The following is a 22,124-nucleotide window of genomic DNA, read 5'->3' as shown; positions in this document are numbered from 1 at the left end:
CATTGATACCCGGCCCAGAGAGACCCGGCACGGTCCATAGACACACCGCACAGCAGGGACTAGTCTTCTGAGGCCCGGCCCATTGACACAGGACCCATTGACAGGCGGCCCAGCCGATTAATACCTGGCCTGGCCCATTGACACCTGGCACAGGGCCCATTGACACCCCATCCGACCCAGCCCTTTGACACCTGACCCAGCTCATTGACACCTGGCAGGGTGGATAAGCATCAATGATTTTTTTTTAATCAGCTTTTTAATCGGATACGGTCCACCCAACAGAGCAGATGTCACAGGCAAATTGCTGGATAAAGTGTATGAAAGAGAAATTGATCAGTGTGCAAAAGGTCTAGAGGGTGAAATTGTTAACCTGAGTCTTGATGGGTGGAGCAATGTCCACAATGATCCTGTTGCATGTGCTTGTGTGACAACAGAGAGAAGGGAATGTCTTCCTTACAGAAACAACTGATACATCAGGAAATGCACACACAGCAGAATACTTACAAGAAGTAGCAGTAAAAGCTATAACAAACTGAAAAAAAATCAAATATCTAGTATGCAGCTTGGTTACAGGCAATGCTGCAAATGTGTCCAAGATGAGAAGAAATTTAGAAGAGAGTGAACAGAGTCGCAAGCTAACAACATACAGTTGCAGTGCTCATTTGATGCACCTCCTAGCCAAAGACTTGTGTGTTCCAGATATAAAGGCTAATGTTGTTGAAATTGCAAAACACTTCCGTAACAACCACTTTGCAGCAGCTGCTCTGAAAACAGTGGGAGGAACCAAGCTAACTCTCCCACAAGGCGTGCGATGGAACTCAGGAGTGGACTGTTTTGAGCACTAGATCAAGAACTGGCCTAATCTGATGACAGTTTGTGAACAAAATTGTGAAAAAATAGATGGCACTGTCACAGCCAAAGTTCTCAGCTTTGGGCTTAAGAGAAATGTTGAACACATGCCGAGTACCCTGAAGCCCATTTCTATAGCCTTGAACAAAATGCAGAGAAATAGCTGTTTTATTGCTGAAACTGGTGAAATTTGGAAGGAACTGAGTGAGATCTTAAAAAAAAGAAATATGCAATGACGGAGTTACATTACGAGCATTAAAAAACCAAATGGGACAAGCACTATCTGCAGCTCATTTTCTTGCAAATATTCTCAATACTTGGTACCAGGGTCAAACCTTAACTGCTGAAGAAGAGGAGTTGGCTGTGACATGGACATCCAGCAATCAACCCTCCATAATCCCAACTATCCCTCCATAATGCCAACTAATAAACTTCAGAGCTAAGGGTGAACCATTCAAGAAATATATATTTACTGATGATGTTTTAAAGAAAGTCACACCAGTGAACTGGTGGAAGTCATGTAAGCACTTGGATTCAGAGACTTTTAAAGGGATAATCTCACTTTTAACAGCAGTAGCTTCTTCTGCCGGTGTAGAAAGAATATTTTCTTCCTTTGGACTAATTCATTCCAAATTGAGAAATTGTTTGGGACCTGAAAAAGCAGGAAAGCTTGTTTTTCTTTTCCAGATGATGAACAAACAGGAAAATGAAGGTGAAGACGACTGAGTTAGCTGCAGAAGCCAATATTTTAAGTTTCTCATGTTGACCTGGCTGACATAATTGATTTAATTTTTGTTGGTTTTTTTTAAATATTTCATTTAACTATTTTAGTTAAAAACAATTTTAACAAAAACAAACCTGATTTTAAAAAACTTGAATGTTTAACTAAATTCAAAAATTCATATGCTTCTTTTCTTAAAATATTATATGCTTGCTGTTGAAGAAAAAATCAAGAATACATAATGTTGTTTTAGTTAAATAAAACAATTTAAATGTCTGTCTTGTGATGTTCTCCTCCTAATACAGCATGGCAAGAAAATCCTCCAAATATTAATGATTAACCTGTTGAATTGGAAATAGTTCAACTCCCAATGACTTCATAAATATCTGCTTCGACTACCTTTGGTAAATGAAATAACAAACAATCATTCATTTTCTGATATAGCTGTAAAACTAATCTGAAAAGTTTCCAAAATAAATCACTTTAAAAATGTATAGTGTGTACCTTCTAAAAATGAAACCTACATCTGTCTCTGAGTTGTGAAGAATAGGTATTAAGGTTATAGCAACCAACAAGAATGCACTTTTATGTAGAAATCCATGATTAAATCGAGTCTTCCTGACTAATGATTTAAATAATGTTTTAAATCAATTTGATTTAAAGCAAATCCACCCTGACACCCAACCCACTGACACCCGGCCCGACCCATTGATACCCAGCCCATTGACATCCAGCCCATAGAAACACGGCCTGGCCCGTAGACATCCAGCCCAGCCCATTGATACCCAGCCCAACCTATAGACACCCGGCACACTGACACCCAGCCGGGCCCATTGACACCTGGCCCATTGACACCTGGCCCAGCCCATTGACACATGGCCTGGCCCAGCCCATTGACACCTGGCCCATTGACACCCGGCCCAGTCCAGTCCTTTGACACCCGGCCCAGCCCATTGAGACCTGGATCATTGACATACAGCCCAACCCAATGACACACAACCTGGCCCCACTCAGCACATTGACACCCGTCCCAGCCCATTCACACCTGGCCTGGCCCAGTCCTTTGACATTCAGCTCAGTGACTCCTGGCTCAGCCCAGCCCATTGACATCCAGCCCAGCCCACTGACATCCAGCCCAGCCGACTGACACCTGGTCCAGCCCAGCCTAGCCCATTGACACCTGGCTGGGCCCATTGACACCTGGCACAGCCCAGTCCTTTGACATTCAGCCCATTGACACCCAGCCTGGCCCATTGACACTCAGCCCGGCCTGGCCCAGCCTGGCCCATTGACATCCAGCCCATTGACACCCAGCCCGGCCCGTTGACACACAGCCTGGCCCAGCCTGGCCCACTGACACATGGCCCAGCTTGGTCCATTGACACTGTTATGTTGATAAAAATACACAGGATCTTTTCAGGGGACAAGGCAATATGCCACGTTTATTATGAGAACACAATTTGATTTATAACCAATAGCTAATACCCACATACACATACACACACACACACACACACACATCAAATATTCTGCAGCTGCTGTATAGTTACCAGTCCTGAATGTAGCCTGAGTCCATAGCTTGGTTTTGCAGCTTGGGTTCGCAGCTCGTGGTGGCTAGCTGGCCAGGAAAGCCGGGCACGAGAAAGAGCCATGTCTCTTTTGGGCGCACACCGATTCCCTTCGATGTTGGCAGCAGAATGTTACCCAAAGTCTTTCATCCTACCCATTTTTTTTATAGGCCTTAGTTTGAACAAGAGTCTATGGGTCTTGCTGTGTCACGCTGCCTCTGGGTATTGTGTGATTGATTACCTGTCAATTGCAGGCGTGACTTTCAGCCTTGGACCTGACTTTGATCTTGTTTCAATTGCACCTTTGTTCTTTTCTTTTAGGTGGACTCTTCTCACTTTGTCAGGGCTGTTGTCTGCATCTTCAGCTGTTGGTGTGTGCACTTCACTTTACCAGGACAGGCTGGGGCTGGAGATTGATTCCATCATCCATGCATACCTCATTCACACATCTGAATTAAGTTAATAAGGTTACAGCAGGGTTTTGCGAAATGGAGTAAGTATTTCAAAATGGAGTTTTAGTTACAATATGGAGTCTTATCAAAATAAGTGTAATGAACAATTTACAATGTTGGGAGGCAAACAGTAAACACGGGTTACAATGTTTCAATAAGCGTGAACTGTGGGGACTTAACAAGCGGCTTTATTGCCATTTAGCTGGTTATTGCGATAGCTGGTTTTATGAATGAACGCTGTTTCATTCATAAAGCTTTACTCATGAAGTTCTGTTCATTCATTTGATACAAAATAAAATCATATTAATAAAGTCTTAATAATAATAGTAATTAAAAAGAAACTATTGCATTCTTCAGCTCTACAACACCGGGCCCAGCCCATTGATACCCGCCGAGTCCACTGACACCCATCCCATTGACACCTGGCCCAGTCCATTGACACATAGTCTGACCCACTGACACATGGTCCATTGACACCCAGCCCAGTGACACCCAGCCTAGCCCATTGATGCCCGACCCGGCCCAGTCCTTTGACATCCGGCCCTGCCCAGTCCATTGACTGGCCCTTTGACACCCAACCCATTGATACCCATCCCAGCCCATTGAAATATGGCCCAGCCCATTGAAATATGGCCCAGCCCATTGACACATGGTGCATTGACTCCTGGCTCGGCCCATTGACACCCAGCCCATTGACATCCAGCCCAGCCCAGCCCATTGACACCCAGCCCTGCCTATTGACACCTTGCCCGGCCCAGTCCTTTTCAGCCCATTGACACCCAGCCCGGGCCAGTCCTTTGACATCCAGCCATTGACACCTGACCTGGACCTAGACACCTGGTCCGGCTCAGTCCTTTGACATCTGGCCCATTGACACCTAGCCCAGCCCAGTCCTTTGACCTCCAGCTCATTGATACCGTGCCCAGCCCAGTGCTTTGACATTCAGCCCATTGACACACAGCCCAGCCCATTGACACATGGCCTGGCCCAGCCTGGCCTGGCCCAACCCACTGACACCCAATCCAAAGGCTTTGATCTTAAGGCCCATCAATATGGTCTCCTGCCCCCTGTTTAGCAGTTAGTGCAGCAGCTGGAGTAGCATCCTCCCAGTGACCTGTGAAGTGCTCTGAGGAAGGAACCTGCTGGCAATGAGGCTCTGTGGACTCGCCTTTCCAGACAGGATGGTGTTTAGTCTGCAGAAGACAAGATGGTGTCTGGTGGGATGCTATTCCTCCTCCGCTCCCAGCACACACACACACCAGCCCCTTTCAGTGCTACCGTGTAGATCTGACAAGCCCAGCATTCCATTGACGTTACTTGGGGGAGGGGGAATAGGCACAGGAGTGCTAAACAATGAGTCATCCTGCTGGTCACTTCCTAAGCCTTGGGTTTGGGAGTCTGTTGATTTCACCTCCTCCGGATGAGCCACCAACTTTCCAGTGTGGAAAGCTCTACCCAGGAGCTGAGGTGTCCAGCTTGTCCCAGCTCAGTGTTTATGAGGGAATTCAACATCGGCTGGGTCTTGGGAGCAAAGCTGGTAACCCTTAGGGTATGTCTACTCTGCAGCTGGGAGCAGCAGCTAGACATGCACTAGCTTCGCTTGAGCTAGTGTGCTAAATATAGCAGTGTGGACGTTGCAGCATGGGCAGTGGTACAAGCCATGGTCTGACTAGCCTGTGCCATAATGCCCACCCTGCTGTATTTAGCTCACTAGCTCCAGCTGAGCTAGCATGCGCCTGTCCATCTGGACTGGGAACTTCACTCCCATCTGCAGTGTAAACATACCTAGAGCCCTCAGTGTCATCCCCTTGCAAAATCACACCTCCTGCAGCTACCTGCTTGCATCCCTAACCTGGTCTTCCTTTTGCTACCCACCCCTCACCAGCACCATGTCATAGAATCATAGAAGATTAGGGTTGGAAGAGACCTCAGGAGGTCATCTAGTCCAACCCTCTGCTCAAAGCAGGACCAACACCAACTAAATCATCACAGCCAGGGCTTTGTCAAGCTGGGCCTTAAAAACCTGTAAGGATGGAGATTCCACACCTCCCTAGGTAACCTATTCCAGTGCTTCACCACCCTCCTAGTGAAATAGTGTTTCCTAATATCCAACCTAGACCTCTCCCACTGCAACTTGAGACCATTGCTCCTTGTTCTGTCATCTGCCACCATTGAGAACAGCCGAGCTCCATCCTCTTTGGAACCCTCTTTCAGATAGTTGAAGGCTGCTATCAAATCCCCCTTCACTCTTCTTTTCTGCAGACTAAACAAGCCCAGTTCCCTCAGCCTCTCCACATAAGTCATGTGCCCCAGCCCTCTGATCATTTTTGTTGCCCTCCGCTGGACTCTCTCCAATTTGTCCACATCCCTTCTGTAGTGGGGGGCTTAAAACTGGACACAATACTACAGCTGTGTCCTCACCAGTGCCAGATAGAGGGGAATAATCACTTCCCTCGATCTGCTGGCAATGCTCCTACTAATGCAGCCCAATATGCCTTTAGCCTTCTTGGCAACAAGGGCACACTGCTGACACAAATCCAGCTTCTCATCCACTATAATCCCCAGGTCCTTTTCTGCAGAACTATTGCTTAGCCAGTAGGTCCCCAGCCTGTAGCGGTGCATGGGATTCTTCCATCCTAAGTGCAGAACTCTTTACTTGCCCTTGTTGAACCCCATCAGATTTCTTTTGGCCCAATCCTCTAATTTGTCTAGGTCACTCTGGACCCTATCCCTACTGTAACAATGTGGCCTCTGGCGGGACACTACTGAGAGTATCAATTCAAGACAAATTGCTTACAGCAGGGCAGTTACAGCTCAAGGCTGGGGGTCCTTTACTACTAAGGCAAACCAAACCAGACAGACAGAGAGGACTTCGGTCTCACCTTACTGGCTAACCATAAGTCACACAAGCAATTCCCTCAGACACTCCAGTTTCCCAGTATCACCACCAGTGCCACTTGTTATAGGGATGAATGGTGATGAAAACCAATACCCCAGTAAAAGAAAAAAGGTTCTCTCGATCCCAAAGGACCAAGCCCCAGACCCAGGTCAATATACCAGTCAGATCTTACCCACAAATCACGCTGTTGCCAATCCTTTAGAATCTAAAGGTTTATTCATAAAAAGAAAGACATATGGATGAGAGCTAGAACTGGTTAAATGGAATCAATTACATACAGTAATGGCAAAGTTCTCAGTTCAGGCTTGTAGCAGTGATGTTATAAGCTGCAGGTTCAAATCAAGTCCTGGAGTACATCCACAGCTGGGATGGGTCATTCAGTTCACAGGCCCTGCTAAGACACCTGGACTCTTCAGCTCAAGCTTGCAGTTGTTCATGTGGTTAGATCTGGAGGTCTCCTGTTCAGTTCCCAGGGTATCAGCCAAGAGGGGGTCATCACACACTTACACTTGTGCAAACAAAAAGCCATTTGATTGGCTCTTGAGGGTGGCATGTGAATTCTTTGCAGGGTTCTAGTCTGTGATTTATTTTTATTTTGGAATGATCGCTTCAGCCAGGTGCTGTGCATCATTTTGAATTGCACTTTGCTACCCTGCCTGGTGCTGTGTATACGTATGGTGTGTTCCAGGGGTGGGGTGTATCGGGCCACGTAGGGTGCATGGGCCCATGGGGCAGGGGTTGTTTAACAGCCACACTGAATGGTTCAGTGCAGGAGGCTTACACCGCAGTAGCCCTTGCATGCTGCTAGTTACAGCACACATTTTGGGCTATGACTCTCTCCGTTGTGGACATGACAGAGATCTCTATACATGGTACACACCTCCCTGTGAGGTGGTTTTAGCATAGGACAGATCTGACACTTACATGTCGGTTTATGATGGGGTTCCACATATCATGCATGTTTCCTGTCATGAAGCACAGAGTTACACTATGTGAGGGGTACATGACAGAAAGGAATTAACTGCATCCCAGACTGTATCCATATTGGTGTTTGAGCGTGTTTCAGGGTGACGTGGCCATGTGGGTGTAATGGGGCCATGGGGGGGAGAGGGGCATTTTGGGGTAGAGTGCATGGGAGCCATGTGGGGGGGGGGTTTCAGGGGTTGGCTGTATGGGGCTACATAAGGTGTGTGGGCTCACATGGGGGTGTATATGTGGGGTGTGGGTGTGTCAGGGGTGGGGTGTATGGGGCCATGTAGGGGTGTACATGTGGGCTGTGGGTATGTCAAGGGTGGGCTGTATGGGGCCACATGGGATGTATGGGGCCATGTGGGGTGCATACAGGGGTGTCTCCGCTGAGGCTCTCACTCTCGGTTGCCCTCACGTTCACACCGGGTCCCTGCCCAGCCAGCATAGCACTGGCAGCTGAATTCTTCCACCAGCTTGGCTTGCTCCTGCTTTGCCAGCTGTCCCTGCAGGCGGAGGTGGGGCCAGCTGCGGTGCCTCCGGACGGTGAAGCTGGAGGGGCTGAGGTGCAGGAAGGCATCGGGGTACCCAGCCCGCCGTACACAGCGCCCATGGCTGGAGCACACCGTGAGACTGCACAGTGTGGCGCTGCTGGTCACGTTCACGATGTAGTGGCCCAGGCTCCTGTCCACGTACTCCTTCAGTGCCAGGCAGGATTCCTGTAGGGGGGACACAGTACAGGCCCAGGCAGGGCTCTCTCAGGGGAGAGGAGGGGCCCATTTTCCTGATGTGCTCCCCTTCCACACAGTCCCCCCGGGACCCACCCTCCCAGCTCCTGAGTGCAGGGGGAGCCAGACCCCAGGGCTCCCACTCTCAGCATCACACACACCTGGGAACTGCTAGTCGCACACCATGCGAGAGCCCCCCCCCCGACATCTTCCCATCATCTGAGTGCAGGAGCATCCACACCCCAGCCAGGATTCCCATTCCCAACCTGGAAGCAGCCGTAGCCCCCCACGTAACGCACCCGTGAGTGACTGTAATCCTCGCTGCCCCACAGCACAACCCCTGAGGCACCTTGAGAAGCACTTTCCCCAATGGTATGGACCAAGTCCTCCTGCAAGAAGCAGAGAATCACCATGAAGATAACAGCTTCAGCTACTAACATCTAGGAGGGTTTGAAGGCTGTTGCATGCATCCTTCCCGCACAGATCTCCCCCTTCCGGCACAACAGGAGACAACCACCAGCACCCGCAGCCTCAAGCCAGATTGAGGAACCTCTGTGGTTCTGTTCCAGGTGAGCGGGGTGGGTCAAAGATAGTGCCATGGCCTCGCTGCCCACATGCAAAGCTGACAGGTGTTAATGACTGCCGGCAAGCGGGGCTTTGATCTACAAACAATCACACTCCAGGTTAAAGCGACCTTTCTGCAGGCTAAAGGGAAGGAGCAATTAAGCCCCTTTATGTAGTGACATAGCTGGAAACAACAGAAGCCACCATCCAAGGCAATGACAAGCCCTGATCAGAAGGTAAGCTGTGCAGGCTGATGGCAAATGCAGGGGCTAGGGGCTGGTTTGGCAAGCTGTGAGGGGGTGCTAGAGCAGAGGTGGCCAACAGGCAGGGAGGGGTCATGGCCCTGAGAGAGCAGAGGGTCAGAGCTCAGTGGGCCCAGCACTGACTGAAGAGGCAGGCCTGGGGATTTCTCAGTAAGGAAACTGCCGGCTGTTTGTTTCTTTCTGTTCAGGGAAGCTGGACTTTGTGCCCATTCTTTGCAAATAAACAACCTGACTCAAAAACAACCCAGCAAGGCCCCAGCTGCTGGCTAACCACTCGGGACCACTGCGGCCACAGCAGTGTAACAAAGACAGATCTCTGCTAAGCTGGGAGGGGAGCGTGGCGAAGAGTTGCTTGAGTTGGGAGTATTTTCTTTCCTGGACGTGCAAGGAAAAGGCAGGGGAATAGCCTGAAACAGGCCAAATGTAGAGAAACCCTCCAGGAGCCCAGACCTTTGTCTTGTGTGAAAGCATCACTCTCCTCTGGACCCATGGCCCCGGATATGGCCCTTGTCCTTCACACATCTCCCGCTGGGATCCCTATGGATCCCCCTTCTGCCCTCCAAGGCTTCTCCACCCCCCACTCCGCCAAACTGACTTCATCCTGCCAGACTTCCTCCCTCTACCCCTTCCCCACCAACAGCTGCTCCTTGGCCCTGGGTGACAATGGTAAGCAATGGGGGAGAGGACCTGGGCTAGAAGATGGGAAACACCCCCGCCCCTAAAGCTGGCCTCTGCCTCTTGCAGCCCCCTTGCCTGGCAGCTAGGGGATGCCCTCCCACATGTCCTGCCTGGTGCCCCCTCTCTCAGCAGCAGTGGGCTCCAGCTCCGACCCCGCAGGCCCCTGGGACAGGCCAGACTTGGGCCATTGGGAGCTCGGCAGAGGTGAGCAGGTGGCATGCCCTGGGGGGGGCCTGGCAATGCTGGGGAGGGGTGGCATCACCTGCGAGAGGAAGTCCTCCGTGAAGTCGTACTGGATGCGGGTGTAAGGTAGGACTGAGAGGCTGCCGGTCCCCGTCTGCCCCTGCACCCGAAATGCCTCGGCCACACGGTGCCGGACGAACTTGTCAACCTGGTCTGTCAGCCGGAGCTCCTTGGGCAGGTAGATGCTGGGGTAGAGCGCCCGGCTTTGGTTCCAGAGCCAGCTGAGCTGCTCATTCCGCTGCTGCTCCACGGCGGGACACTCCCCTGTGTAGTTGGCAGCTTTGAAATCATAGTTATAGCAGCTGGGGAAGCCGTAGAAACCCCAGAAGCCCCCAGGCCGCAGGCTCTTGCCAAGCGCCAGGGTCTGCTCCATGAAGGCCCGGGCGCTTTGCTCGAATTCCTCCTCAGCTTCCTCAGCCACCCTGTCTGGGGGCCAGTCGGGGTGCTGCTCCCGGACCAGCTCCTGGGACTTCTCCTTGTAGAGCTCCATGGCATCCCAGTTCCGAGCCCACACGGGGCGCCAGCTCTCCCAGTCGATCACCGCCAGGCCCCGGAAGCCTGGCTCCAAGATAGCCGCCTGGATGTCATGCCGCGCCTTCCCGAGGTGGGCCTGGAGGCTGCCGTTCTGGGGGACGCCCCCGTGGGCCGCTGTCCCTTCCGGGGTGTAGTGTGGATAGAGGCCCAGCGTGTTGCTGTAGAAGAGGGCGATCTCCTGGCCCAGGAAGGACTCGTTGCGGTTCAGCACCACATCGAAGACCCCCAGGTCAAGGGGCACATGGTATTTCGTGCCGCACTCCTGGCTTGGGGCGTTCCACACCGTGACGAAGGGGCGGTCCCAGAGAACAGGGCCCCCACCTGCCGTGCTTTGAGCCACCGGAGCCAGGCTCAGCATGCACGCCCAGGGCAGTAGGAACGTGGCGGCCACCATGTTGAGCCTGCCTGCCAATGGCTGGCCTCTAGACCTTGAGGCCTCGGGAGAGCTCCTGGGGGCCCTGCTCCTCAAATTGGGAGAGTGAAATCTCAGTGGAAGCCCGGGCAGCCCCCGAGGGATGGGGAAGCTGGGAGAGACGGAGGGTGGATTCCTGCTGCCCCCAGGGGAGCCGAGTGCTGTCAACTTTCCAAAGCTAATTCCTGCTGGCTTGTTACAGCCTCCTCCCTCCTAATAACTCCCAGACTTTCCCCGCAGAGGAGCGAGGGCTGGGATCAAACTGCTGGCTTTCGCAAGGACTTGCGGTGGGAGGCCTGGCACTGGCTCCAGAGCTTTGCCCTCCCCATGACCTTGGCTGACGTGTCAGTGGGTCCTATTCCCTCCTCCACACATTTCTTCCCCTAGGACAGGGGTCCTCAACCTACAGCACGTGTGCCAAAGACGGCACGCGAGCCAATTTTTAATGGCACGCTGCTGCGGGCGTGCAATTAAAAATCCTGCCCGACCCGGCCCACTCTTCTCCCCCCACGGCTCTCTCCTTGCAGGGCAGGCAAGCTTCCCCCTCCCCCTGCCTCTTCCCCCAGCCTGCTGGGTTCCTGCCCCTCCTTCTCTCCCTCCCTGCCACCGATCAGCTGACGGCCCTTGCTACAGAGGGGGAGAGGGAAAAGCGGAGCCGCAGCGCGCTCTCTGCTGCGGGGACCTTGGGGAAGGGGGTGGAATCTGCATAGCCCCTCCAGCCCCCTGCCGTGAGTCCCTCAGGGCAGGGGGCTGGGAGCACCCCACGACCCCAGCCCATACCCCCAGCCCTCTGCCCTGACCCCTGCACCCCCCTCACATACCCCCAGCCCTCTGCCCTGACCCTGAACCCCCCACATCCCCCAGCCCTCTGCCCTGACCCCTGAACGCTCCTCACACACACCCAGCCCTCTGCCCTCACCCCTGCACCCCCACACACCCCAGCCCCGTGCCATGACCCCTGCACCCCCCCACAACCCCAGCCCTGACTCTGGCACCCCCCACACATACCCAGCCCCCCCAGCCCCCTGCCCTGACTCCTGCACCCTCCTCACACACCCCCAGCCCCCTGCCCTGACTCCTGCACCCCCCACACATACCCAGCCCCCACACCCCATGCCCTGTCTCTTGCACCCCCCCACATCCACATCCCCACCCCCACCCTGAGCACCAAATGGGAGATCCTGCACACACACACCCGCATTCCCACCTGCAACCCTCGCACCAAATGGGAGCTGCCCAGGTAAGCGCTCCACACCCAAACCTCCTGCCCCAACCCTGAGCTCCCTCCCTCATTCTAGCTCCTGGCCAGACCCTGCACCCCAACCCCCAGCCTGCTCCTTCACCCCCAGCTCTGTTCTCAGTGCACTCCCACCCTCAGCTGAGTGCAGAGAGAGGAAGAGAATGGGCCAGAACCAGGGAGAAGGTAGGTACCTACTCTATGTGGACAGGGCTGGGACCCCAGACTGGCAGCGGGCTGAGCGGGACCAGCAGCCGGGACCCTGGCTGGCAGGAGCCAGCGGACGGAACCCCAGACCGGCAGCCGGGACCCTGGCTGGCAGGAGCCAGCGGACGGAACCCCAGACCGGCAGCGGGCTGAGCCGCTCAGCCCACTGCCAGTCTGGGGTCCCGGCCACCGGCCCCGCTCAGCCCGCTGCCAGTCTGGGGTTCTGGCTGTTGGCCCCTTGCCAGCTGGGGTCCTGGCCACAGGCCCGGCTCAGCCCACTGCTGGCCTACGTGAACAGAACCCCAGGCTGGCAGCGGGCTGAGCAGGCCGGTGGCGTATGATCAGCATTTTAATTTAATTTTAAATGAAGCTTCTTAAACATTTTGAAAACCTTGTTTACATACAACAATAGTTTAGTTACATAATATATAGACTTATAGCGGGAGACCTTAAAAAACGTTAAAATGTATTACTGGCACGCGAAACCTTAAATTAAAGTGAATAAATGAAGACTTGGCACACCACTTCTAAAAGGTTGCCGACCCCTGCCCTAGGAGATACCGAACTGAACCGGACCCCAGCATGGCCCCTCCCTCTTTTCCTTGCGCTCCTGTCCTCAGAGAGGGATGAGGTGTGTTTTCCCCATGTGAAGGAAATGCTGGGCCATGCTGCCAGGTCCGCTGCTCCAAAAGGGAAGCAGTTTTTTGCAGATGGGATGGAAGAGCCCTGGGTTGGCTGCTCTGTGCCCAGGTTAAAGATTTACCTGCGCGGGGAGAGGAGAAGGGGTCAAAGGGATAGCATGGGGTCAATGGAACATGGGTCAGAGCTGCAGTGCTAAACTGCAAGGCCAGAATCCAAGCCACAGCAACAAAGACACAGCACCAAGGAAGCTCACAGTGTTGGGGATTAGCTGGCGTGGGCAGGGCACTGCTCTGAGGAAGCTCACAGCTCTAGGGGCTAGCTGGCAAGGGCAGGGTACTGCTCCGTGGAAGCTCACCGCACTGGGGGCCAGCTGGCATGGATAGGGCACTGCTCCGAGGAAGCGCACAGAGCTGGGGCCAGCTGGCATGGGCAGGGAAGGGAAATCATGTCCTGGGGCTGGACGTGGACCATGCCCATATCCTTGCGGCTAATCTCAGTAGCAGAAGCAGTGGCCCACGCTGACTAGCCCTGCCAGGATCCGGTGTAACAAAGTGGAGCCAGCCAAAATTAGCCAGGCTACTTCTCAGGCCACAGGAGTCAGTCCCCGCAGCCCACATGGGGCGGGCCCCTTCCCTTCCTGCCCCACTTCCTGCAGCGTCAGTGGGGCAACTGAAGAAAGTGGAGACCTGCCTATAAATCTCCGGCTGGTGTGATGATGCAAATTGATTGGGGGGAGGGATGGGGAAGCAGGGGCAAGGGCAGAGAGGCTCATGGGAAATGCTGTCCTGAGGTGGTTAAGCTCCACCCCCAAGGAATCCTTGCATCCCCATGCTCTGCACAGCCGCTGGTGCTGAGACTTCACCCCTACCGCCCCAGCTGGGCCGAGGGTGTCATGCTACTGCAAAGCCCCACTGCCACCCAGGGCTTCCGAAGCATCAGATCTGGAAGCCAGAAATATGGCTCTGGCATCGGGCCACCTCCAGGAGAGAGAGCATTTAAAAAGGGGGCAGCCAGGATAAAACACCAGGCCCCGGGCTGGACCCACTCCCTGAAGGACATTTGATCACAGCCTTGCTCTGCCCATGGCACCGTGTCCCTGTGGGCCCAACATGACCGTGCAGGCCCCTGAAGGCGGCTTAGGACCCAGATGGAGCCCACTGCCAGCCCCTACGTCCTGCCGGCTTGGTGGGGCTGGAGAGGAGGGGCTGGGGGAAGCTCAGCTAGAACAATGCCTCTCTCTGAGCCAGGAGCTTAATTTGCTATGAGAAAGCTCCAATCTCTCACCAGCTCTGGGATCCTTCCCCGAGACTGCCTCCTTCCCCAGCCAACGGCCATGGGAGTGAGATGGAGCAGACCCTTCCAACCTGGGATGAAGGGGATGAGTGAAGCTTTCCAGCCTATGAGAGCCTTAAGGGGCAGCGTAATGGGGGGAAGGGGGGCTGTTTCCATCCCAGTAACCACAGCCGGTGTCCCGGGGGAATCTCGGGGGCTGGGGTCTACTCCAGAACATTTCCAGGTGGTCCATCGAACAGGATGGGGGAGGTGGACATGTGCAAGCCAGATGGGCCACATCCCGTACAGCCCTGGTGCCAGCCACCCCTAAAACCGGAGCTCTGAAGCCAAACCAAGATCTGGATCCAAAGCAGGCCATAAAGGGCCAAATCGAAACCCAGGACTGGACCGGACCAGCCCCTCAGGCTGCCTCAGTGTGTATGATGGGGGGCAGCATTGGGGGCTCCAGCCCTGGCCCCCAGAGTACCCTCTTATGGCATAGGGTGGTTCTGCAACAGCCATGCCTCAGTTTCCCTCTCTTCAGGGCTCCTCAATAATTTCACAGCCTGGTTTGACTGTTGCAGTGACTTGGCCCTCTGGCTAAGTCCCTAACAAAAGGTCCATCCCATCCCCGGTATACGAGGCCAAAACCAAAGACCAAACAGTTTTCACACTGGCCTATCTAAGGGTCTGGTTGATCTTCACTTGCTCAGACACTCCTCTGCCTGCCCGCCCTTGGGGTTCAGCTTTTCCCCCTTCCCAGGCTCCCCTCCATTCCCCTTCCCCCAGCTTCTTTGTGCTGGCCCCTGCTCCTTCTTGGGCAGCCACCCCCAGGCCTTCCTGCCTGGAGTCCCTGCTCCCCTGGCACAATATGATTCCCTGCCAGAGCCTTGCCAAACTCTGCAGCCCTCAGCAGCCTTCTCCAGGCCTCTGCCTTCTCTAGCCCAATGGGGTGACATGATTCACCAGTCACATGACTGTCAGCATTCACCCCACCTAGGGAGGTGAGCTGGCTGGGTAACAGCTCTGCTGAGCCCCATAGCCTCTGAATAGGCCCAGCCAGACTGATAGTGCAGTGCTGTGGAGTGACCTGCAGGGGGCAGTGTGTGACAAAAGTGCAGTGCTGTGGGGTGCTCTGCAGTGGGGGTATGATAATGGTGCAGTGCTGGGGGGTGCCCTGCAGGGGGAGGTGTGCGATAATGGTGCAGAGCTGGGGATGCAGTGCTGCGGGGTGCCCTGCAGGGGGCAGTGTGCGATAACGGTGCAGTGACGGGGGGTGCAGTGCTGCGGGGTGCCCTGCAGGTGGCGGTGTGCGATAACGGTGCAGTGATGGGGGTGCAGTGCGGCGGGGTGCCCTGCAGGTGGCGGGGTGCGATAACGGTGCAGTGCTGGGGGTGCAGTGCAGCGGGGTGCCCTGCAGGGGGAGGTGTGCGATAAGGGTGCAGTGCTGGGGGTGCAGTGTGGCGGGGTACCCTGCAGGGGGCGGTGTGCGATAACGGTGCAGTGACGGGGGTGCAGTGCTGCGGGGTGCCCTGCAGGGGGCGATGTGCGATAACGGTGCAGTGACGGGGGTGCAGTGCGGCGGGGTGCCCTGCAGGGGGCAGTGTGCGATAATGGTGCAGTGCTGGGGGTGCAGTGTGGTGGGGTACCCTGCAGGGGGCGGTGTGCAATAACGGTGCAGTGACGGGGGTGCAGTGCGGCGGGGTGCCCTGCAGGTGGCGGTGTGCGATAACGGTGCAGTGATGGGGGTGCAGTGCTGCGGGGTGTCCTGCAGGGGGCGATGTGCGATAACGGTGCAGTGCTGGGGGTGCAGTGCAGCGGGGTGCCCTGCAGGGGGAGGTGTGCGATAAGGGTGCAGTGCTGGGTGTGCAGTGTGGCGGGGTACCCTGCAGGGGGCGGTGTGCGATAACGGTGCAGTGAACGGGGGTGCAGTGCTGCGGGGTACCCTGCAGGGGGCGGTGTGCGATAACGGTGCAGTGCTGGGGGTGCAGTGCTGCGGGGTACCCTGCAGGGGGCGATGTGCGATAACGGTGCAGTGAACGGGGGTGCAGTGCTGCGGGGTGCCCTGCAGGGGGAGGTGTGCGATAAGGGTGCAGTGACGGGGGGGGGGGCTGTAGTCCAGTCCCATTGTGGTTAGGGGAGCAGTTCTAGGCATCGATCAGCAGGTGGCAGCACACGCTCGCACACGCTTCTCAGAAAAGCAGCCGGCCAAGCACTGGGGGGAAGCGGCGGAGCTCAGCCCCCCTCAAGTGCCGAGTCTGGTTTCTATTACACTGCGGTGGGCGGGCCGCCAGGGAGACTGGGAAAGGAAACAATCCAGCCTTCAGCTTCTGGAGACCTGGGGCCTTGACTCGTGCAGCTCAGCCTATTAACTCTTTGCTGGGCAGGGGGCAGCAGGCCTTCCAGGCCGTGCCCAGGGTGCCCCGGGTTGTGCCTGCACTACGCCAGGCGAGGCTGCCCCTTTGCAGTGAGGGCGGGGTCATGGCTGGAGTAAACTGGCTGGCTGCAGCTTAAATAAAACAGAGTCTCCTAGTTTGAAAGATGGCCGGGGGCGGGGCTATGTTGGGGGGGTAGTTGCGGGTGGGGGGGCTGCACCTCTCCTTCCCCATCCTGCCACTGAGTGCCCCCAGCTGTGCATAGCTCTCACTGGCGACTGCTTTGTCCACTCTGGGAAGGGACAGTGACACGGGAGCCTTCGCAGTGGCAGGATTGCCGAGGCAGAGGAGGACACTTTGGGGCAGGGAGCAAGGTGTGCTGGTTTGAACCCAGCCCCAGGCCGGAACTTGGTCCTGTCTGATGGCAGCCCTGTAACAGGAGTTGTAATCCCCGCTAATTGACCCCCTGGTTGGCACATTGGCAGAGGGGGGCCAAGGACGGACTGGGTCAGTGGAGACCGAATGCCGCTCTCTGGTTACAGCACAGAGAGGGAGAGGCCAACAACACTACTGCCTGTCCTAGGGATGATTTCTGGAGCCGTCTGTGGTTGTCATAGCCCAGGAATACCAGCCTGGCCTGGGCACAGCACCATACCCACTTTTGCAGTGGAGAGAGGAGATGCCCTTATGCCTGGGGAATGCCATGCTGCTCCCACCGTACTGGCAAAAAGGGCAGGCCGTGCTAATGACCCTCCTAGATGCCATTTTGCCTGCCAGGGAAGAGGAGCTGAGATTTCAGCAGGTTTCTGAAAAGGGTAAAAACACCCCTGGAACATGGAAATGACAGTGCTCCCCCACCCACCCACCTCTCCCTGTCATAGGACAAAGGGTCTGAAGTGATCTGGGTCAGACTGCATGGGGGCGGGTAGGTGGGGAGAAAACACACACACCCCCATCAGCCCGGATTGGGGTGGGGGGGAAGAGGAGGAGAGTAATTCAGGCTCTTGGCTCACATGGGGAAGTGGAAAGCAAAGGCTCAGGTCTAACCCCTGCATCGCCCCGCACCCAGGAGAGCAAATCCAGGGCCAAGAAAAGCACTAGCGAGCTGTGAAGCCTCCCAGAGCAGGTCATAACCCAGCATCTCCTCCAGAGCCTGCATTCTATGGGCTGTTGCAAATGAATTGGATTTTACAGCTGGTCAAAGGGGACAAATGGGGCTGGCTGGAATGAGACACAAGGGTGGCAGGCACCCGGCAAGCTTTTCCCGGTACAGCCCCTTGTAGGTTTTCCCCATGCAGCTCTGCCAATGCACTGAAGTCCTGACCCACAGCCCCCCACTAGCCCAGCCTGGGGCTCCCCACACCCCACAGCTCTGCCGGTGCCCCTCAGCCTGGCTTCATGGTGCCCTGTCTATCCTAGCCACAGGCCTCTTCTGAACAGACAGCTAAATGGTTGCACTCTGGACAGTAATTTTGGGGAGCGGATGCATCTCTGCTTGGCTGCAACCAGTGGATCTGATTTCCCTAGGGTCGCCAGTGAAGAGGCTGCTCAGAGGCTCCGGCTGGCAGTACCAGTTGTGTGATGAGTGGGGAGGGGGCTCCGGCCTGCCCGTAGCAAGCAGGTCTCAACATCACACAAACCATCTCATTGGTCACCTAAGCTGGGTGGCTACAGACTGGGTGGGTCATTGAAATGGCACCTATGGGCCCTCCAGGGCAGGCTGTGTCGTGCTTGCCCTGCTCCCATCTATGCTGTACCCACTCTCGGGATGTGCCAAGGTCCTTGTGCCCCTCTCTGGCGTTAACCCCTTGCACCATGTGTTGAAGGACAAGGGGGCTCCCCCTCGGGCCAGCACAGGCTCCCATCACACCCAGAACTGGGGTCTTGTGAAGGCCCCCTCATGCAGGCACTGGAGAAGCCAGTGGAAGTCAGGCCTTGCCAGACAGCAGCTGTCCCCTCCTTGCAGCCAGGGCAGGGCACTAGCCCTGCTCTAGGCCCTGGGGAGGTTTCCCCACGCTGGCCTGGGCTGTGTTTGCTTTGGCTGCCCAAGCTCAGCTCCTGCCAAAGCTGGAAGCAGGAGCCATAGGGGTGGGCAACAGGCTGGTAGTGCCAGCAGGGAGCACAGCGTGAGGGGCAAGGTTGGGGCACAGGCACATGCCCGGGCAGCAGGGAGGCCAGCATTGCCAAGGGGAGCTGGGCTGGGAAACCTCCAGGGAGGGAGAGCGCACGGGCTGCTGGGCCTGCCCCATGGACACCCAGCAAAAGGAGCCCATGGCCTTCCCCTTTCCCTTCCCCCGCTTCAGCCCCCACCCCGCTGGCTGCACAAACCCCTCCTTCCCCACTGAACCCTTGCCTCAACCCCCACATAATCCCTTCCCCTCACTCTGTCCCATGGTGCTTTGGGGCATGGTGCCTGGCAGGGGTGGGAGTCAGCACGGAGCCCTCTGTCCCCTCATCTCTCCCATCCCCCCTCTTCTTCCTTCCCCTTCCTCCCCGTCTCTGTCCTGGAACAAGGGGGGCCATTCTTGCAAACTGCACTGGAAGGCCAGCACCGCACGCAAGTCAGGCCCAGTCTCCCCTTTGAAATTATTGGTAGGTAACAAGAGTAAGTGGCAGCCACTCAGCTGCCCTCCCCCTCCTGACCCCATCTCCATCCCATCCAGGCACGGGCCCAAGCTTGGCAAGCTGCTGGGGCCCTTCCCCATGGGCCCACCGTGGCTGCAACGCCTGGACTTTTTCTAACAGGGCTACCGGAAAGCCCTGTCGGGCTCTGTTGCCCCCCGAAAACGTACCCCAAAGCATCATGGGACACACATGCCCTGAAAAAACACACACAAACCTCAGACACCAGGAGTGACCCTGGCAGAGAGGAGCCAACTATGTGATACTACAGCAACCTTGCCTGTGCACCTGCTGGCTGGCACACACTAAGCAGGGCTGGGCTAGCCAAGACTTGGGTGGGTGACCACCCCACAACCCCCAGCTGCTATAGAAGTGGGGTGGGGTACTCGGAGCTGGTGCTGTGTTGCAGGGAGTATAAGTGGGTGCAGGGCTTGTTCTAGAGCAGGGGTCAGCAACCGGCGGCACCAAGCTGATTTTTAGTGGCACTCTGCTGCCAGCCGGGGTCCCGGCCGCCGGCTCTGCTCAGCCCACTGCCTGCGTGGATGAATGGAAGCTCAGGCCAGCAGCAGGCTGAGCGGGGCCAGCAGCCAGGACCCCAGCTGGCAGGGGCCGGCAGCGGGCTGAGCGGGGCCAGCGGCCGGGACCCCAGCTGGCAAGGGGCCGGCAGCCAGAACCCCGGACCGGCAGCGGGCTGAGCAGGGCCAGCGGCCGGGACCCCAGCTGGCAAGGGGCCGACGGACAGAACCCCAGACCGGCAGCGGGCTGAGTGGGGCCAGCGGCCGGGACCCCGGCTGGCAAGGGGCCGGCAGCCAGAACCCAGACCAGCAGCGGGCTGAGCGGGGCCAGCGGCCGGGACCCCGGCTGGCAAGGGGCCGGCAGCCAGAACCCTTGACCGGCAGCGGGCAGAGCAGCTCAGCCCGCTGCCGGTCTGGGACTCCATCTGCTGCCCCTGCTGCCGGTCTGGGGTTCCGTCCACTGGCCCCTGTAAATGTAAAATGTCTTACTGGCACGCGAAACCTTAAATTATAGTCAGTAAATGAAGACTTGGCACACCACTTCTCAAAGGTTGCCAACCCTTGTTCTAGAGTTTCATTACTGGATCTACTTTGGGGGCCCTGGATGTCACTGAAACAGGAAACAGCCCCCTGGCCAGGCGTTAATGGACCACAAGGAAATCTTGGATTTTAAGTGTTTACCAAAGTAAAATTTAGCACCTGGCTATTGTGCTGTGATTTCTATTATAGAAAGGATCAAGACTGGCATGTTTTGGCTTATCTGACAATAATTTGGGGGCCCTAGAAAGTTGCTGGGGGGCAAATGCCCCGCCAGACCCTTCCAGTAGCACCAGGCCTGCAAAGGGGCTCAGTAGGGGGCACGCTCCCCTCAGTCACTGCTGAGCACAATGGGGTGCTCAGGGCGCTGTGTTGCAGGCAGCAGAGGGGGTTATTCAGTAGGGAGCACTCTCCCGTCAATCAGTGCCACTCCCTGGGTGCTGCTGTATTTCAGACCAGCTGTAAAAGCAAGGCCCCTCCCCTAGTGCTGGTCCCAACACAGGGTGATCACGCCCAGGGCCTGGGGCAGTGGTGGTATGCGAGGGGAAGGGTAGCACCCAATGCATGCGCACTGTTTAAGGAGAACACAAAGACTAGTGGGCAAAGACAGCCCCCCTCCCTAGTGGCATCACACCATACCGAGGGGCATGAGACCAAGGGGAAGGGAAACATCCCAGAGCAGCAGGCACCCCACTGAGCCAAGCTTCCAGCGCTCAGATCTGGGGTCTGTCAGCAAGAGAATCCACGGCAGGGGCCCTTCGCCAGGGGTGAGCCATGTAGCTCAGTGCAACACCCTGCAGTGCATGAGCAGGGCCAGCTGTCAGAGATGGGTCTCGCCTCCTGTAATAACCCTGAGCCCCCAGCCACATGGCTTCCAGGGAAACCCCCCACTGTGGTTTCAGCAGCCCCAGCTTTCCTCCTCACTGTTGGCCTTGAACGAGCATGCGGCATTGCAGCACGCAACAAAAACACCCCTGCGTTCCTCCCCAGCGCTGGCTGCATTTCAGCCGCCAGGAGCAGAGAATCCATGCAGAACCTGGCCTGTCAGTACGCAGGGCCACCAGCAGTTCTATGGACACATGTTGGCATGAGGGGGCTCTGGCTAGTCCTGGAGGTCAGGCAAAGGGGCAGGCATCCCATGAGGTACCAGCCTCTGTACATGGAACAAGTCACAGGCTGAATGATAAATGACCTAGCTGGGGGCTGCGCTATGAAGACATGGGGCTGCCCACCACCCCCTCCCTGGCCCTGGAGCTGCAGGCATGACTCACGCCAGTTCCCAGCCCTAGTGCTCCCTCCACAAGCTAGCCTTCCCCGCAGCTGTCTTGTGCTGCCATCCCAGGGGCAAAGGAACCCAGCCCAGCGGGAAGCCCCAGCCCAGCCAGGGCAAGAGTGCACGCCATACAGGAGCAGGAGACCTCACGGGCAGATGTCTCCTTGCCCTGTGCCAGGAGCTAACAGAGGGCAGCTCAGTAAGCGGGGGAGGGAAGGGTGCTTGGTACCATGCACGCTGGCTGTTGAGTCACACACCAGGGGCCAGGAAAAACAGGGAATTGTCAGCAGGGGCGGGGGGGTGGGAGATGGATGGTCCAGACTTGACTCAGCTAGAGTTGCCTGCCTATCTCGGGCATTGTGCCAGCCAAGAGGGGCCCTGCTATACCAGGAGGGCACCCTACACTGGGCTGGTCCCTTTGTGCCAGCCCCAAATCCACCCCATGGAAACCAAAAGCCCCCGGAGCACCTGCCCCAGCCTCCCCCACAGCAGGGCTCGGGAAATGGGGCTGCCCCCTGCTCCCAGGGCAAGGGGGAGCTGCGCCGTAAGCAAACAGCAGCCGCCCAC

At 56.3% G+C, this 22,124-nt stretch overlaps 1 protein-coding gene across 1 annotated transcript; it reads right to left on the bottom strand.

The window, feature by feature from the left end:
- Window positions 1–6,686: 6,686 nt before the first annotated feature.
- On the bottom strand, window positions 6,687–11,393 carry HYAL1 (hyaluronidase 1). The gene is made up of 3 exons (XM_048858920.2): window positions 9,951–11,393; window positions 8,483–8,572; window positions 6,687–8,174 (listed from the first exon to the last, which is right to left on the bottom strand). Exons 1-3 carry the CDS (start codon window positions 10,857–10,859, stop codon window positions 7,854–7,856), a joined length of 1,320 nt encoding a protein of 439 aa, XP_048714877.2. The 5' UTR covers window positions 10,860–11,393; the 3' UTR covers window positions 6,687–7,853.
- Between the last annotated feature and the right edge of the window lie 10,731 nt (window positions 11,394–22,124).

Source organism: Caretta caretta, chromosome 7 (genome assembly GCF_965140235.1).
Source record: "Caretta caretta isolate rCarCar2 chromosome 7, rCarCar1.hap1, whole genome shotgun sequence".
Taxonomy (NCBI): domain Eukaryota; kingdom Metazoa; phylum Chordata; order Testudines; family Cheloniidae; genus Caretta; species Caretta caretta.
Note: the sequence above shows the minus strand (reverse complement) of the source record. Positions and strands in the feature narration are given on the sequence as shown.

Excerpts from the sequence above, each read along its gene's own strand:
- HYAL1 (XM_048858920.2), bottom strand. The coding sequence starts at position 10,859 with ATGGTGGCCGCCACGTTCCTACTGCCCTGGGCGTGCATGCTGAGCCTG. Across the intron at positions 8,573-9,950 it reads CGGAGGACTTCCTCTCGCAG|GAGGACTTGGTCCATACCAT; the intron begins GTGATGCCACCC and ends TGCTTCTTGCAG. Across the intron at positions 8,175-8,482 it reads AGGATTACAGTCACTCACGG|GAATCCTGCCTGGCACTGAA; the intron begins GTGCGTTACGTG and ends TCCCCCCTACAG.